A 16,477-nucleotide genomic window follows, 5' to 3' on the forward strand; every position below is an offset into this window, starting at 1 on the left:
TTATGGTGAACTGGCAGTAGTAGCTAGCTAGCTGCTCAGAAACACTGTAGGTTGTATTTAGCTGCGTTAGTATTGAAGAGTAACCTGTTGGCTGAACAAAAGCCTTCAACACACCACTAACAGGGAATTTCGCAACTTTTGGTTGCTTATTTGGGAAAATGTAATCACTACCATGAAGCTAAAAAATGGCAGTAGTCTAGTTAGTGACACTTGCTCATTACATTTCGGGGTGTCAGTTGATTTTGGAGATCTGAAAACGTTGTCTTGAAAACATTCCTACATAACGGCTTGAAAACCAGGGTGTGCACTTATGCACACTTGACCCTCCTTGTTCGTTTCTTACTCCACAGATGAAAGAAAGAACTGTGCCCAGTCCCATCCTTACAGCCCTCGCTTTCAGTCTCAGCTGGCATTGCGGCGCAGTTTCCACCCAGACACAACCAGCCACCATAGTGGTTTCTTGCTCTTCTCAGACAGGAGGCAGAGCTGCGTTATCTCCGCTGCGGTGTGTTCGGGCTCAACACGGTAGCCTTCGATATGACTTCTTTAAAATCTGATGAAATGTGTCCTCATCCAATGAATAATCTTCGAGGTTGTTTACTATTATTATTTTTAAAATTAGCCATGTCTTCTAGTACAGGGAGGTAGCTGCAACCATACTGCTAGCTGTAGTTCTTCAAATCAGAGCAAAGTAAGAGCCGTACACCTGTACCATAGACCGACATCTTTTTTAGGCATCCAGGTAGCGTGGCGGCCTATTCCGCTGCCAACCAACACGGGGATCTCCGGTTCAAATCCCCGTGTTACCTCCGACTTGATCGCGGTGGGAAGCCAGATCTGTGGGTATGTGTCCTGCCCGCTACACTAGCGCTTCCTCTGGTCGGTCGGGACGCCTGTTCGGTTCGGGGGGAAGGAGGAATTGGGGGGAATAGTGTGATCTTCCCACGCGCTACGTTCCCCTGGTGAAACTCCTCACTGTCAGGTGAAAAGACGCGGCTGGCGACTCCACATGTATCGGAGGACAATTCACTATCACGTCTTTTCGTGTCATATTCACGAATGATTAATCTATATATTCATGCTAACACGTATTTAAAATAAAACAACACGTGCTGACCAGCACGAAATACAAACTTTATTTCAGTTGGACGGCTGTTTCGTGTCTGCACCACGTTTTTGTTTTTTTGTTTTTTTGTCAGTCGGGACTCGGGAGCGCAGAAGCGGTATAGGTCAGGGTTAGGGCCGGGAAGGATCCGTCTCATATCGACCTGTGGATTTTAAAGACATCTCTAACATTTCTCAACACAAAAACACGAAAGTGTCCTTGATACCTCAACAATATGACAGGCTAGTGTTACGCACATCCGTTTTCATTATTTCTCCTTCGAGTCTGAGAAATCACGCTTGTTTCGGTCGGTTTCAATAGCGGAAGGCTATGTTAGCCTACCCATGATCCTCAGCGAGTTAGAAAGTCGTGCCGAGTGTCACGGGAAAAAAATGGAAAATTCGTGTACGTGTACACGAATCAATAGATTAAATGTCATACAAACTGCCGTGATACCGGGCTGCATGCCATGTGGTAGTCTGCATCCCTCCCCGGGTCGGCAGAGGGGGTGCAGCAGCGACCGGGACGGCTCGGAAGAGTGGGGGATATGCACCGAGGAAGAGTGGGGGATATGCACAGAGGAAGAGTGGGGAAATTGGCCGAGTATAATTTGGGAGAAAAAAGGGGGGGGGCACATTTTTTTAATCATAAAAATTATTTTCAGCGATCCCCTTGGGGGAGCATGGTCTGACAGGTCATTACTAAATGAAATTAGAGTTGTTTTGTGGGTGGAGCCTCACCAGGTATAAGAGCGCCTGCAGCTTTGAGGAGACAACGCAAAGCATGGCGGTTTACGTCAAACAAGGAAACTGCAGGATTGTGATCCAGTTGAGGTTTCGGGTGATGTGGTTTTCATGCCGGATGAGATAACCCCGGTACTTATGCTGAGTTTTGTGCAGCATGCATGCAGATTAATGCCTTGCTCATCCCCAGCAATCGATGATGCCAGCACGTGAGGGCTGAAAAAAAACAAAACAAATGGGAGATGCTGTCACACACACACTCACGTCCACACACACGTTTATATACACACACAGCGTCACTAATGCACACAGATTACACAACGATGCAGCAACAGGTTTGCATAGCCCCTCTCTCTCTCTCTTCCTCCCTCTCGCTCTCTCTCTCTCCCTCTCTCTCTCTCTCCCTCACTCTCTCGCTCTCTCCCCTCCCTCTCACTCACTCTCTCTCCCTCCCTCTCGCTCTCGCTCCCGCACTCTCTCCCTCTCGCTCACTCTCTCGCTCCTCCCCTCCCTCTCACTCACTCACTCTCTCTCCCTCCCTCTCGCTCTCGCTCCCGCACTCTCTCCCTCTCTCTCTCCCGCTCGCTCGCTCAATCACTCTCTCTCCCTCTCTCTCCCTCTCTCTCCCCTCCCTCTTTCTCTCCCGCCCTCTCACTCACTCTCTCTCTCCGTCCCTCTCGCTCTCTCTCGCTCTCTCTCCTCCTCTCTCTCGCTCGCTCTCCCTCCCTCTCTCTCCGTCCCTCTCGCTCTCTCTCCCCCTCTCTCTCGCTCTCTCTCCCTCGTCCTCCCTCTCTCCGCCCACTCTCTCTCTCTCCCTCCCGCTCGCTCGCTCACTCTCTCTCCCTCTCTCTCCCCTCTCTCCCCTCTCTCCCGCCCTCTCACTCACTGCCCCCTCCCTTCCTCTCGCTCACTCTCTCTCCCCCTCCCTCTCTCTCTCTCCCTCTCCCTCTTTCTCCCTCCATTTAGTGCTCGCTTTCTCTCTCTCAGTTCAACTCAATTCAATTCAAATGGCTTCACTGGCATGACGTAACAATGTACACATTGCCAAAGCAAGAGTCCAAATACTGAAAACAAACACACTACAGCAAACAAACATAATACAAGACAAAATAACGCACTGTCATCTAATATGGCAGCAACAAAATGTATCAGGCGACTGTCACTCACTGTGCCTCACTTTATGGCAGGCAGCAACATAGACTGCTGCTAACTTACACTCACTGTGCCTCACTTTATGGCAGGCAGCAACATAGACTGCTGCTAACTTACTCTCGCTGTGATTCACTTTATGGCAGGCAGCAACATAGACTGCTGCTAACTTACTCTCACTGTGCCTCACTTTATGGCAGGGAGCAACATAGACTGCTGCTAACTTACAGCCATTTGGGTCTCCCCTTGTAGGACTGGTAGTTTTTCTTCATCTAGTAGGTTTAGAAAACCTTTTGTTATGAGTTGGAATTGTTTAAAAAGTGCTTCTCTTACGTGTTTATATTTGTCACATGAGGTCAGGAAGTGTGGCTCTGTTTCAGGCTCACTGAGGGTGTGGTGATGATGATGATTCTCACCTCATCTCTGTGTGATCAGTCACCATGCTCACCTCATCTCTATGTGATCAGTCACCATGCTCACCTCATCTCTATGTGATCAGTCACCATGCTCACCTCATCTCTGTGTGATCAGTCACCATGCTCACCTCATCTCTGTGTGATCAGTCACCATGCTCACCTTATCTCTATCTGATCAGTCACCATGCTCATCTCATCTCTATGTGATCAGTCACCATGCTCATCTCATCTCTATGTGATCAGTCACCATGCTCACCTCATCTCTATGTGATCAGTCACCATGCTCACCTCATCTCTATGTGATCAGTCACCATGCTCACCTCATCTCTATGTGATCAGTCACCATGCTCACCTCATCTCTATGTGATCAGTCACCATGCTCACCTCATCTCTGTGTGATCAGTCACCATGCTCACCTCATCTCTATGTGATCAGTCACCATGCTCACCTCATCTCTATGTGATCAGTCACCATGCTCACCTCATCTCTATGTGATCAGTTGCCACGCTCACCTCATCTCTATGTGATCAGTCACCATGCTCACCTCATCTCTGTGTGATCAGTCACCATGCTCACCTCATCTCTGTGTGATCAGTCACCATGCTCACCTCATCTCTATGTGATCAGTCACCATGCTCACCTCATCTCTATGTGATCAGTCACCATGCTCACCTCATCTCTGTGTGATCAGTCACCATGCTCACCTCATCTCTATGTGATCAGTCACCATGCTCACCTCATCTCTGTGTGATCAGTCACCATGCTCACCTCATCTCTGTGTGATCAGTCACCATGCTCACCTCACCTCTATGTGATCAGTCACCATGCTCACCTCATCTCTATGTGATCAGTCACCATGCTCACCTCATCTCTATGTGATCAGTCACCATGCTCACCTCATCTCTATGTGATCAGTCACCATGCTCACCTCATCTCTATGTGATCAGTCACCATGCTCACCTCATCTCTATGTGATCAGTCACCATGCTCACCTCATCTCTATGTGATCAGTCACCATGCTCACCTCATCTCTATGTGATCAGTCACCCTGCTCACCTCATCTCTATGTGATCAGTCACCATGCTCACCTCATCTTTATGTGATCAGTCACCATGCTCACCTCATCTCTGTGTGATCAGTCACCATGCTCACCTCATCTCTATGTGATCAGTCACCATGCTCACCTCATCTCTATGTGATCAGTCACCATGCTCACCTCATCTCTGTGTGATCAGTCACCATGCTCACCTCATCTCTATGTGATCAGTCACCACGCTCACCTCATCTCTATGTGATCAGTCACCACGCTCACCTCATCTCTATGTGATCAGTCGCCACGCTCACCTCATCTCTATGTGATCAGTCGCCACGCTCACATCATCTCTATATGATCAGTCACCATGCTCACCTCATCTCTATGTGATCAGTCACCATGCTCATCTCATCTCTATGTGATCAGTCACCATGCTCACCTCATCTCTATGTGATCAGTCACCATGCTCACCTCATCTCTATGTGATCAGTCACCCTGCTCATCTCATCTCTATGTGATCAGTCACCATGCTCATCTCATCTCTATGTGATCAGTCACCATGCTCACCTCATCTCTATGTGATCAGTCACCATGCTCACCTCATCTCTATGTGATCAGTCACCATGCTCATCTCATCTCTATTTGATCAGTCACCATGCTCACCTCATCTCTATGTGATCAGTCGCCATGCTCACATCATCTCTATGTGATCAGTCACCATGCTCACCTCATCTCTATGTGATCAGTCACCATGCTCACCTCATCTCTATGTGATCAGTCACCCTGCTCACCTCATCTCTATGTGATCAGTCGCCATGCTCACCTCATCTCTATGTGATCAGTCACCATGCTCACCTCATCTCTATGTGATCAGTCGCCATGCTCACCTCATCTCTATGTGATCAGTCACCATGCTCACCTCATCTCTATGTGATCAGTCACCATGCTCACCTCATCTCTATGTGATCAGTCACCATGCTCACCTCATCTCTATGTGATCAGTCACCATGCTCACCTCATCTCTATGTGATCAGTCACCATGCTCACCTCATCTCTATGTGATCAGTCACCATGCTCACCTCATCTCTGTGTGATCAGTCACCATGCTCACCTCATCTCTATGTGATCAGTCACCATGCTCACCTCATCTCTATGTGATCAGTCACCATGCTCACCTCATCTCTATGTGATCAGTCACCATGCTCACCGCATCTCTATGGTGGACTGTCCATGTAGAGACAGCACTGCATGTTGCTCTGTTTGTTTGTTTGTGTTTGCCAATGTGTGATGTAGTCTCTCTCTCTCCCCTCCCTCTCCCCCCTCACTCTCTCCCCGCCCTCTCGCTGTCTCTCTCCCCCTCCCCCTTGCTCCCCTCTCCCCTTCCTCTCTCTCTCTCTCTCTCTCTCTCTCTCTCTCTCTCTCTCTCTCTCTCTCTCTCTCTCTCTCTCTCTCTCTCAATAACATCCCCATGCAAGTCGGTGTGCAAACACACACACACACACACACACACACCTGGAGCAAAACAAAGGCACTTAGATACATGCAGCATCCAACATCTGTTTACAATTGCACTCTTTCCCCCCCTCTCTACCCTCTCTCTCTCTCTCTCTCTCTCTCTCTCTCTCTCTCTCACACACACACACACTCACACACTCACACACACACACACACACACTCACAGGGGAACAAGCACTGTTCAGACATCACTTCTGCCAGGTGATGCTTATTTAACTTCAAGAAGACGGTTCCTCGTTATCATCGCTGCCATGAGGGAATAGCTGGCTGGAGTACAGCTCGTGGAATGGAGGACTAATTAAGAGTCTGGACTCTTTCCTCATCCATCATTCATATTTTTGGAGGCTAGGCTTTATTCTTCCATTCAGATTGTGTTACAGTTGCACTACTTTTGCATCCCCGTTGCCCTTCTTTTTTTTTAACTGGCTCATGTCACTCAGCGGCCGCCAGGGGGCCATGTCTCTTACTGACGTGGGTACTCAAGGAGTGGTCAGAATCCCCTCAGATCTCAATCTCCTCTCGACATTAAGGGTGGTGTTTGGTTCTCATCGTGGCTGCACAACTGTGATTTTTTTTTTAGTGATCACAACGACGGCAGTTCAGTTGTGTGTGTGTGTGTGTGCCCACACGACAACACAACACACGTTACGGTAAACAACACAGTCTGCGTTGTGTGGTGATCACTTGAGTGTTGACAGCTCAGCTGACTTTGCATGTCTGGTCTGTAGATGAGAGTACGTCTGTGCCGCAGCCGGGACGCGAACCCGTACGTCCCGCACCGCGGGAGGCATCGCTAACCGCTCGACTAAAGGGTCCGACCAGTTAGCCAACGGCCAACGTGTCTACTTATCCGTGCACGTTACAACATGAATCTGAGAATCCAACAAACCACATTCTCATCGCACGTCAGTGTGGACTCAGTACACTGTTTTGGAACAACTTATTTGAGCTCAAGTATATTAAAGTTATATTTGAATCAAACTTCCCCCTTTTCTCCCCAATCGATTCTGTGCATAACTGTACTCCACTGACTTCCGGTTTGTGCTGTAGCGGTCATTCCAGTTTCCTGTTTGTTGGCGTGTGCTGTTGACAACGACATGCGCGCAATTGTCGACAAAGTTTCGTAACTTGATATGTACAACTTGAAGCTTCTCGTCGGTGTGCTGGCAGGTGCAGGTGTGCAGGTGTGTGGACAGTTGTGTGCGTGTCGTTGACATGTATCCATGGCAAATCTTGCAGGCAGCGCCAAAAATATGCCCTTGTCAACAGCACACGCCAACAAACAGGAAACTGGTATGACCGCTGCAGTAGAAACCGGAAGTCAGTGGACTACAGTTGTGCACAGAGTTGACTGCACCTGGCCAGCAAGATGCTAGCTCTGGCTGGTCTGCCCTCCCGGGAGAATGCCGGTCGCTTACACTTATTTGAAGACACAAAAACTACCCTAACCCTAACCCAGGTGAAACTCCTCACTGTCAGGTGAAAAGAAGCGGCTGGCGACTCCACCTGTATGGGAGGAGGCATGTGGTAGTCTGCAGCCCTCCACGGATCGGCAGAGGGGGTGGAGCAGAGACCGGGACAGCTTGGAGGAGTGGGGTGATTGGCCAAGTACAATTGGGGGAAAAAAGGGGGTAAATCCAAAACATAGATAGATAGATAGATAGATAGATAGATAGATAGATAGATAGATAGATAGATAGATAGATAGATAGATAGATAGATAGATAGATAGATAGATAGATAGATAGATAGATAGATAGATAGATAGATAGATAGATAGATAAAATAAAAAAATGCCAAAATGTTACCTAAACCTGGACATAACACAAACCAGACTAACACAATCACATGGCTGACGGTGGAGGGAGTAGTGTTTACTCTCACACCAGGGGAAAGCTAGTCCCTCAGTCCCAGCTCCGCATTTCGCAGGTCTTTCTTGGAGAAACGTGTTATTGTATTTTTGCCAGAGGACAGTTCAGATTTCACATGCAAGAGTCCCTGGAAACTATACAACCACACACGTGTGTGTGATGTAAAAACACAAAACGAAGAAGCTAACACGGGCTGCGTGAGGACAGGTGGATTTGCATTGTCAGTGTTTATATGTGAGGGTGGGTGACATCATGAGGGGGAAAGCTGAAAGGGTCTGGGGCAGTTCATAACACGCTTATTTCCTGGCTGCACCAGAATGAAGAATCACTTTCTAAAGATAGAAACAAGTGTATTTTCTTTTAGGTGCTTTTCTCCATCGTCTGTATTTATGTAAATGACGTCGTTGTAGGTCTGTCGTATATTGTACTTGATGTCATTTCGGAGGATGTGGGGGTGGGGGGGTGGAGACATGATAGGGAGCAGGGCAGGGATGGGGGATGATACCGCATTTGTTTCATATGTTGATTCTGTGATCTGTAAAATGCAAAATCCATTAAATACAAGTTTTTTAAAAAATAAAATAAATAAAATAATAGCATGGAAATCAAAAAGATGAAAAAACAAAATGAAAAAAACGATAGGATCAAAATAAATCAAAATAAAATGAGTTACCTTCCATAATATGATAGACAAAAATAAAATGCTGACAGGTAAAATGATGAGGGCATATACATGAGGACAGGTAAAATTCAACTTTCTGTTTTCAGTGTCCATAAATGATGTGAATATATGATTACATACGAATGACTGCAGTCAGGTTAGTGTGGTCCAGTGGGCTTCTGTTGGTTCTGTCAGGCTTGACCTTGCCAGGGTGTCTTCCCCAAATATCACCACTGCCGGTTCCTGAGCAACATGCTCATTCTGAATGAGACAGGGGTCAAACACTCTTTCTGGAAGAGCTACACCTCCGGCCAGCTGGAGCTGAACAAACACACAGAATAACAAAACATTACAGCGACTAATTGAACATGTTGATTGTAATTAATTAATTAATGCATTTGCCAAAAAAATAAATTTTACAAATATTTTACATGTTTAGACATTTTACTCCATGGACATTTTGTTTGTGAATTTTCAGATAAACATCATCATCATCATCATCATCATCATCAGTGGTCACTCCAAGCGAGTATGACTGTCCTCTCCGGTCTTCAGATGGCTGTAGCAGCCGATCCGCGATCCACATACTTGGGACAGAGAAGTGGTCTGAGTTTCCCTGGTGGTGGTGGGGTGCTCTGTATGCATTCTTCTCATTAGTGTAAATGAGGTCCAGTGTGTTGTTTTCCCTGGTGGCAACATGTACATGTTGATGGGGTTTAGGTAATCCACTCTTTAGGGTTGCATGATTGAAATCCCCAGCAATAATGAAAACTCTGTGGGGGGCAAGTGCACGGCCACAATAACAACAGCAGTGAATCCTCTGGGCAGATGCTCTTCACTGTACATGTTAAATTGGACTACTTAGTGTTGCGCCGCATGTGTTTTTCCTAATCACCTTCCTCAGTTTGACACCACCCACTGCCATCCAGATGGTGTGGTCATCTAAACTCTCTAGAGCCAATGACGCAACTAAATAATAGGCCTCTGGCTTGTTAGTGAGATAATTAGCTCACAACAGGGCATAGTTTAAAGGTCCAATCCCCAGTCTGTCACGTCATCCATTGTTGAATTTTTTAAGTTAAACTCCCTACTGGCTGTGTTTCCATTTCTTGTATTGAAGACATATTTTCTTGGATTGAAGACATAATTTCCCACTCAAACTGATTTACTGTTTCCTCCAAGGCATGTGTTATCGCAGCATGAGTTTTATTTGTACTCTATGGGGTTGTGAAATATGATCTGTGTTTTTATTGTGGTCAATATTGAAAAATTATGCATCTCAGGGTGCATTGGGATCTTACATATTCAAAGCATAGCCTATCTCCAGTATTCAAATTGAACTCTGCAGTCTACGCTGTGTCATTACAAATCCATGTGTGGTTGGCGATGCACTGGGTTATTAGGATTCTGGTAGGTTTCCTGTTTGTGGTATAGAAGCAATGTTGAAGGCAAAATTGCTGCTACCATATGATAGACATCTGTCATGTCATCCAATGTTCACAACATCTCATCCAGCCACACTGCTTTTATCCAGCGCATCCATAAAAACCAAAATATACACACACATGCAGAAAACTCATGGTGACGCACAAGCACATTACAATCCAACAATTATTATATATGATAGTGTATATTTAATCATATATGCTGCAGCTGTATTTCAGTCACATCTAATTAAATGACATATATTACATATATTGTTAAAGTGTGGAGTGCGGGGAGTCGTGTCGAGGGGGTCTGGCTGGGAGAGCCCGGTCTGCTGCGTCCGGTGGGCCCGGGGACCACGGCCCTGCCAGTAGCTCCGTCCGAGGAGGAGGCACCGAGGGCGGTCTGACAGGACGCGGAAGTGGGACAGGCTAAGCTAACTGCTGCTAGCCGGCAGTTCGGTCTCTTGGACAGTGAATTTTTATTTTATTTTCTTTCTAAGTTTGTAGTTTAGATGTGTTCTTGTAGTTGGGATGTGTTCTTGTAGATGGGATGTGTTCTTGTAGTTGGGATGTGTTCTTGTAGATAGGATGTGTTCTTGTAGATGGGATGTGTTCTTGTAGTTGGGATGTGTTCTTGTAGTTGGGATGTGTTCTTGTAGATAGGAAGTGTTCTTGTAGGTGGGATGTGTTCTTGTAGTTGGGATGTGTTCTTGTAGATAGGATGTGTTCTTGTGGATGGGATGTGTTCTTGTAGATGGGATGTGTTCTTGTAGTTGGGATGTGTTCTTGTAGTTGGGATGTGTTCTTGTAGATAGGATGTATTCTTGTAGATGGGATGTGTTCTTGTAGTTGGGATGTGTTCTTGTAGATGGGATGTGTTCTTGCAGTTGGGATGTGTTCTTGTAGATAGGATGTGTTCCTGTAGTTGGGATGTGTTCTTGTAGATGGGATGTGTTCTTGTAGTTGGGATGTGTTCTTGTAGTTGGGATGTGTTCTTGTTAATGGGATGTGTTCTTGTAGTTGGGATGTGTTCTTGTAGATGGGATGTGTTCTTGTAGTTGGGATGTGTTCTTGTAGATAGGATGTGTTCCTGTAGTTGGGATGTGTTCTTGTAGATAGGATGTGTTCTTGTAGATGGGATGTGTTCTTGTAGTTGGGATGTGTTCTTGTAGATAGGATGTGTTCTTGTAGATGGGATGTGTTCTTGTATATGGGATGTGTTCTTGTAGTTGGGATGTGTTCTTGTAGATGGGATGTGTTCTTGTAGTTGGGATGTGTTCTTGTAGATAGGATGTGTTCTTGTAGTTGGGATGTGTTCTTGTAGATGGGAAGTGTTCTTGTAGATGGGCTGTGTTCTTGTAGATGGGATGTGTTCTTGTAGTTGGGATGTGTTCTTGTAGATGGGATGTGTTCTTGTAGATGGGATGTGTTCTTGTAGTTGGGATGTGTTCTTGTAGTTGGGATGTGTTCTTGTAGTTGGGATGTGTTCTTGTAGTTGGGATGTGTTCTTGTAGATAGGATGTGTTCTTGTAGATGGGATGTGTTCTTGTAGTTGGGATGTGTTCTTGTAGTTGGGATGTGTGTTTGTGTCTGTGTTGCACTGATGTGGGCTGGGGGGACGTGATATTTCGTTTCATCTCATGTATGCAAGGTGCATGAGATGAAATGACAAATACATATTCCTGATTCCTGAAAACCCTTCAGCAGACAGACACATCTGGACATGGCTCCTGTTTATGTTTTCATACAAACAGGCTCCTGTATTTCGGCAGAACGATACTTACAAGGTTTGCCGCAGGTCTAATGGGATGTTTTCCTGCTAGTTGTGTTGTTTTCCCCTCACAACGTTTCTTGCTGGTTTTAAATGAGGAGTCATCTCCCCTTGCTCCTGGTGGGGGGAAAGGAGCCTTCCAACATTTGTTTGTATTCCATGCACAGATGCAGGGTTCGGGTTCGGGTTCGGGTTGCTCTGGTTATTCTGCTGCTCCCTAATGACGTGACTCAGATGCATTGTCTCAGCACCGTTCTTTTGGTGTAAGGGCAGCAGGAGGAGGAATGGAGCGAGGGCGGGTGAGGGTTCATAACTCAGAGAGGCAGCGGTAGAATAAAAATGAAATTCAGCTGATTTTCGTCTTCCGTCCCGTGAGAGGTTTGTGTTGTTCAATTCCTTTTCTTTCCTCATACCGTGTGTGCGTTACACGTGCACAGACGGGTTTCAGAGGAGTCCAAATCAAGGTTTAATTAGGCTGCAGATGAGCTCAGCCCCTCTGCTTGCACCCCTGCACAACCTTCCCGGCATGGTGATCAGGGCCCAGATGTGCTTCCCTTCCATCCTCTTCCTTTTCCATGCGTGCGATCCCGCCCCAACAAAAGCCGGCTGACGGACTTGACCACAGCTGTGCTAGCTCGGGAGAAAGCGGGGAAAGGGGGTTCAGGGTTGCTCGTGGCAGTGTGCCGTGGGAGCACCTCCTTCCTCCTCTCAGCTGTGCAGGAGGGAGGTGTCCAAATGGACGCGCCTTGACGTTGGATTCTGAGCTCGCGGGGAAACCTTTTATGAGTCCGTTTCATTTGGTTTTTTTCATTAAGCACAGCAGAGCCATTAAGAGCACGGGTCATTAAGTTGTTACCTAGTCATGTAAAACTCCGAGCAGAGCTTTATTCAACATTCAGACACGCTTAGTAACGGCTATGTGTTTTTTATTTCTTGCAGTTTCCTTGGATTCTTCATTGAGAAAACCAGGGGTGAGGTAGTCCAGGACACGCTCAGACCAAACGCTGGGCCTCTCTCTACACTTCCTTGGCTCGTGTGATGGCCGCTGATGAGAAGCGTGACCCCTCAGACAGACACCACAAGCCCATCAGAGTGATGACGGCTGTCAATCAAAGAGACGTCACGCAGCAGTGAAAGAAGAGAGACGAACACAGCAATCAAACAAAGTCTGTCCAAATGCAGGTCCTTGAAAAGCTCATTATTGTTCCACCACATTTCAGCGGAGACAGAATGCCGCCTCAGTGTCAATAACCTGGAGCCTCACTGCGGTTTCCATAACAACTCACCTCAGCCCACAGTCCGCAACACATGGCCAATAACATGTTTGTTTATTAGGGGGAAAACATGGAACATTATAGTTTTGGTAGCCAAAAGTCCGGAGCCCTAGGATTCGGTACCTCTGGACACAAATTCCTCCATGGCTCTACTGGGGGAGCTGAGAGGGATTAAGAAAGGCTGCCTGGACTTCAAAATGAGACATCTATCAGAAGCAAAGAAACCACAGACAGGAAAACCTGAGCCCCTCGTTTATTCCGATTTACCCTTTCTGTCAAACATGGACTTCGAAAAGAGGGAATAACGGTCATTTTATCACGGACATCTGTTTCCGTCAAATCAGCATCACCAAATTTTAGCTGAGTTATACAATAAACATATGGGACATCATCAGTGACGTAGCGTCCTATAACCCAAACCAGATTCTGTATCGCACGTGGTCTCAGAACCAAACAATACAGAGATGGATTTCAACGGGACGCAGGACAATGGCTCACATCCAGCAGGCTTCTCCTATAACTCCAGCATGGAATATGAGGACTACTACCTAGAGCCTGACGCTAGTAAGATCATCATCCCGTCCATTTACGCCCTGGTCTGCTGTGTGGGTCTTACAGGCAATGCCATGGTCATCTATGTCATCTTGAAATATGCCAAAATGAAAACGGCAACCAACATTTACATCCTCAATTTAGCCATTGCTGATGAGCTGTTCATGTTGAGTGTTCCGTTTCTGGCCACATCAGCGGCTGTTCGCCATTGGCCCTTTGGTTCGTTAATGTGCAGACTGGTGTTGAGCGTGGATGGGATCAACATGTTCACATCCATCTTCTGCCTGACTGTGCTCAGTGTGGACCGCTATGTTGCCGTGGTCCACCCTATCAAGGCAGCCCGCTACCGCAGACCTACTGTGGCCAAAGTGGTAAATGTCTGCGTGTGGGGGCTGTCCCTCTTGGTCATTCTACCCATCATCATCTTCGCCGACACTGTCCCGGCACAGGATGGCGCCATGGACTGTAACTTCCTGTGGCCCGAGGCAGCCTGGTCAGAGGCCTTCGTGGTCTACACCTTCCTCCTAGGTTTCCTCCTGCCTGTGGCGGCTATCTGCCTATGCTACTGCCTGATGGTGGCTAGGATGCGAGCGGTGGGCCTGAAAGCAGGCTGGCTCCAGCGACGGCGCTCGGAGAAGAAGATCACGCGCATGGTGCTGCTGGTGGTCGCCGTGTTCCTTCTCTGCTGGATGCCTTTCTACATCGTCCAGCTGGTCAGCGTGTTCCACCGCCCCCCCGACCCCATGATCACGCAGCTCTTTGTCATCCTCAGCTATGCCAACAGCAGCGCCAACCCCATCCTCTACGGCTTTGTGTCGGACAACTTCCGACGCTCGTTCCAGCGGATTGTGTGCTTCCGGTGGCTGGAGTCGGGCTTAGACGTGGAACAAGTGGACTACTGTGCCGTGGCACTGAAGAGACAAATGGCATGCGGTCCTACGGATATCCCCAAGGACTGCATGGCCTCTGACATGGTGTTCCGCAACGGGACTTGTGCCTCCCGCACAACCACACTGTGACTTTAATAAAGATCAGCGTGTCATCAACTGGCAGTCAAAGGAAATCAAGCCCTGCGGATGTGGAATACAGAATGGTGCAAGTAGCTGAACAGTTGTGGGTAGAAATGGAAAAACATTCCCTTCCTTAAAATGATCTATTTAGAGAGGCAGGGCCCTGCTGGGCTTCTGCTCTTGAGTTGTCAAGCCTACAAACCTGCCCTGCTGTAAAGCATCAATGTAACGAATATCTGCACAAAATATTAATGTTAAAATGATTATCAACATTTGGAGCATGTGCACGTCCGGGGATCGCAACACGGGGATCGCAAGATCGAATCCCCGTGTTACCGGGCGTCTCTACAGACACAATTGGCCGTGTCTGCGGGTGGGAAGCCGGATGTGGGTATGCGTCCTGGTCGCTGTACTAGCGCCTCCTCTGGTCGGACGGGGCGCTTGTTCGGCGTGATCTTCCCACGCGCTACGTCCCCCTGGCGAAACTTCTCACTGTCAGGTGAAAATAAGCGGCTGGCGACTGCACATGCAACGGAGGAGGCATGTGGTAGTCTGCAGCCCTCCCCGGATCGGCAGAGGGGGCGGAGCAGCGACCGGGACGGCTCGGAAGAGTGGGGTAATTGGGCGGATACAATTGGGGAGAAAAAGGGGGGAAAATACCCCCCCCAAAAAACCCCAAACATTTTGATCATGTGATGGGTTTCATATCAGATGAGAAAACTTTGAAAAAAAAGCTTAAACAATATAAAGTTAAACATATATTATGTGCCCTTCACTTGAGTTTTTTTATGTGATGTATGCATATAGTCAGCCACCATATCGGTCTATGTAAATACACACACACACACACACGCACACACACACACATATATATATATATCTAGATCTAGATATACACATATATATATATAGATCTAGATATATATATATAGATATATATATATACAGATATATACAGATATATATATATATATGTATATATATATAGATTTAGATATATAGATCTAGATATACAGATCTAGATATATAGATCTAGATATACAGACATACAGATATACATACACACACACACAAACCCACACACTTATATATATAGATCTAGATCTAGATATACATATATACATATATACACACACATATATATAGATCTATATATATATAGATCTAGATATACAGATACACACACACACACACACACACACACACATATATATATATATATATATATATATATATATAGCTAGCTAGATAACCAGCTAGCTATCTAGCTAGATAACTTTGTTTAAAGAAACAGTCAACGGTAGGGAGTGCTCAACAAATAAGGAGTGCTCAACAAATGAGGAGCAAAATAATCCAGTGAGTCAAGTAAATTATTTATGAGACAGTACACGCCTGTTTCTTGCCATAAGCATCATCAGCTGTCAGTAAAGCTACTCGGGACAGACATACCATTTACTGCCTCGTCATGCACATCACGTCCACAACGTCCATTGGGGGAAGGGAGAGGTGCGACATTCAAAAATTCAAAAACACGTGATCGCTAACGGTCCAATGGGGAGGGGGGTATTTGTCTATTGTCATGATTTATGTATAATTACAAAATAGGTGCTTATATCTATGTCTGCAAACGCTGGCCAGTTCATTCCTGTTAATCAATGTGGACATTTGTGGTTTGCAGATGATCAAATATTTGCCAGGTAGACATAGGCTGCACATTTTACTGCTGGGTGAATATGTTTTGTTCTTTGAGAGGATTTTCCAGGTGGCTGAATAGTTAATGTTTCTGTCCGCCAATAACCAAATATCATAATCATAATAATAATACATTTGTGGGCGCCTTTCAGAGCACTCAAGAACGCCTTACAGAACACAGTAAAAAACAAAACAGCAGCACTGTATCAGACAGCATAAAACAAAGCAGCGTAGACCATAAAAAGTTAACACAACAGA

The 16,477-nt window shown here is 46.4% G+C and overlaps 1 protein-coding gene across 1 annotated transcript; it reads left to right on the forward strand.

Moving 5' to 3' along the window:
- The first annotated feature begins 13,429 nt into the window (after positions 1-13,429).
- sstr1b (somatostatin receptor 1b) lies at positions 13,430-14,536 on the forward strand. The gene has a single exon (XM_056300442.1). The coding sequence runs from the start codon at positions 13,430-13,432 to the stop codon at positions 14,534-14,536; it is 1,107 nt and encodes a 368-aa protein (XP_056156417.1).
- The last annotated feature ends 1,941 nt before the right edge of the window (positions 14,537-16,477 follow it).

Source organism: Lampris incognitus, chromosome 20 (genome assembly GCF_029633865.1).
Source record: "Lampris incognitus isolate fLamInc1 chromosome 20, fLamInc1.hap2, whole genome shotgun sequence".
NCBI lineage: Eukaryota > Metazoa > Chordata > Actinopteri > Lampriformes > Lampridae > Lampris > Lampris incognitus.

Excerpts from the sequence above, each read along its gene's own strand:
- sstr1b (XM_056300442.1), top strand. The coding sequence starts at position 13,430 with ATGGATTTCAACGGGACGCAGGACAATGGCTCACATCCAGCAGGCTTC.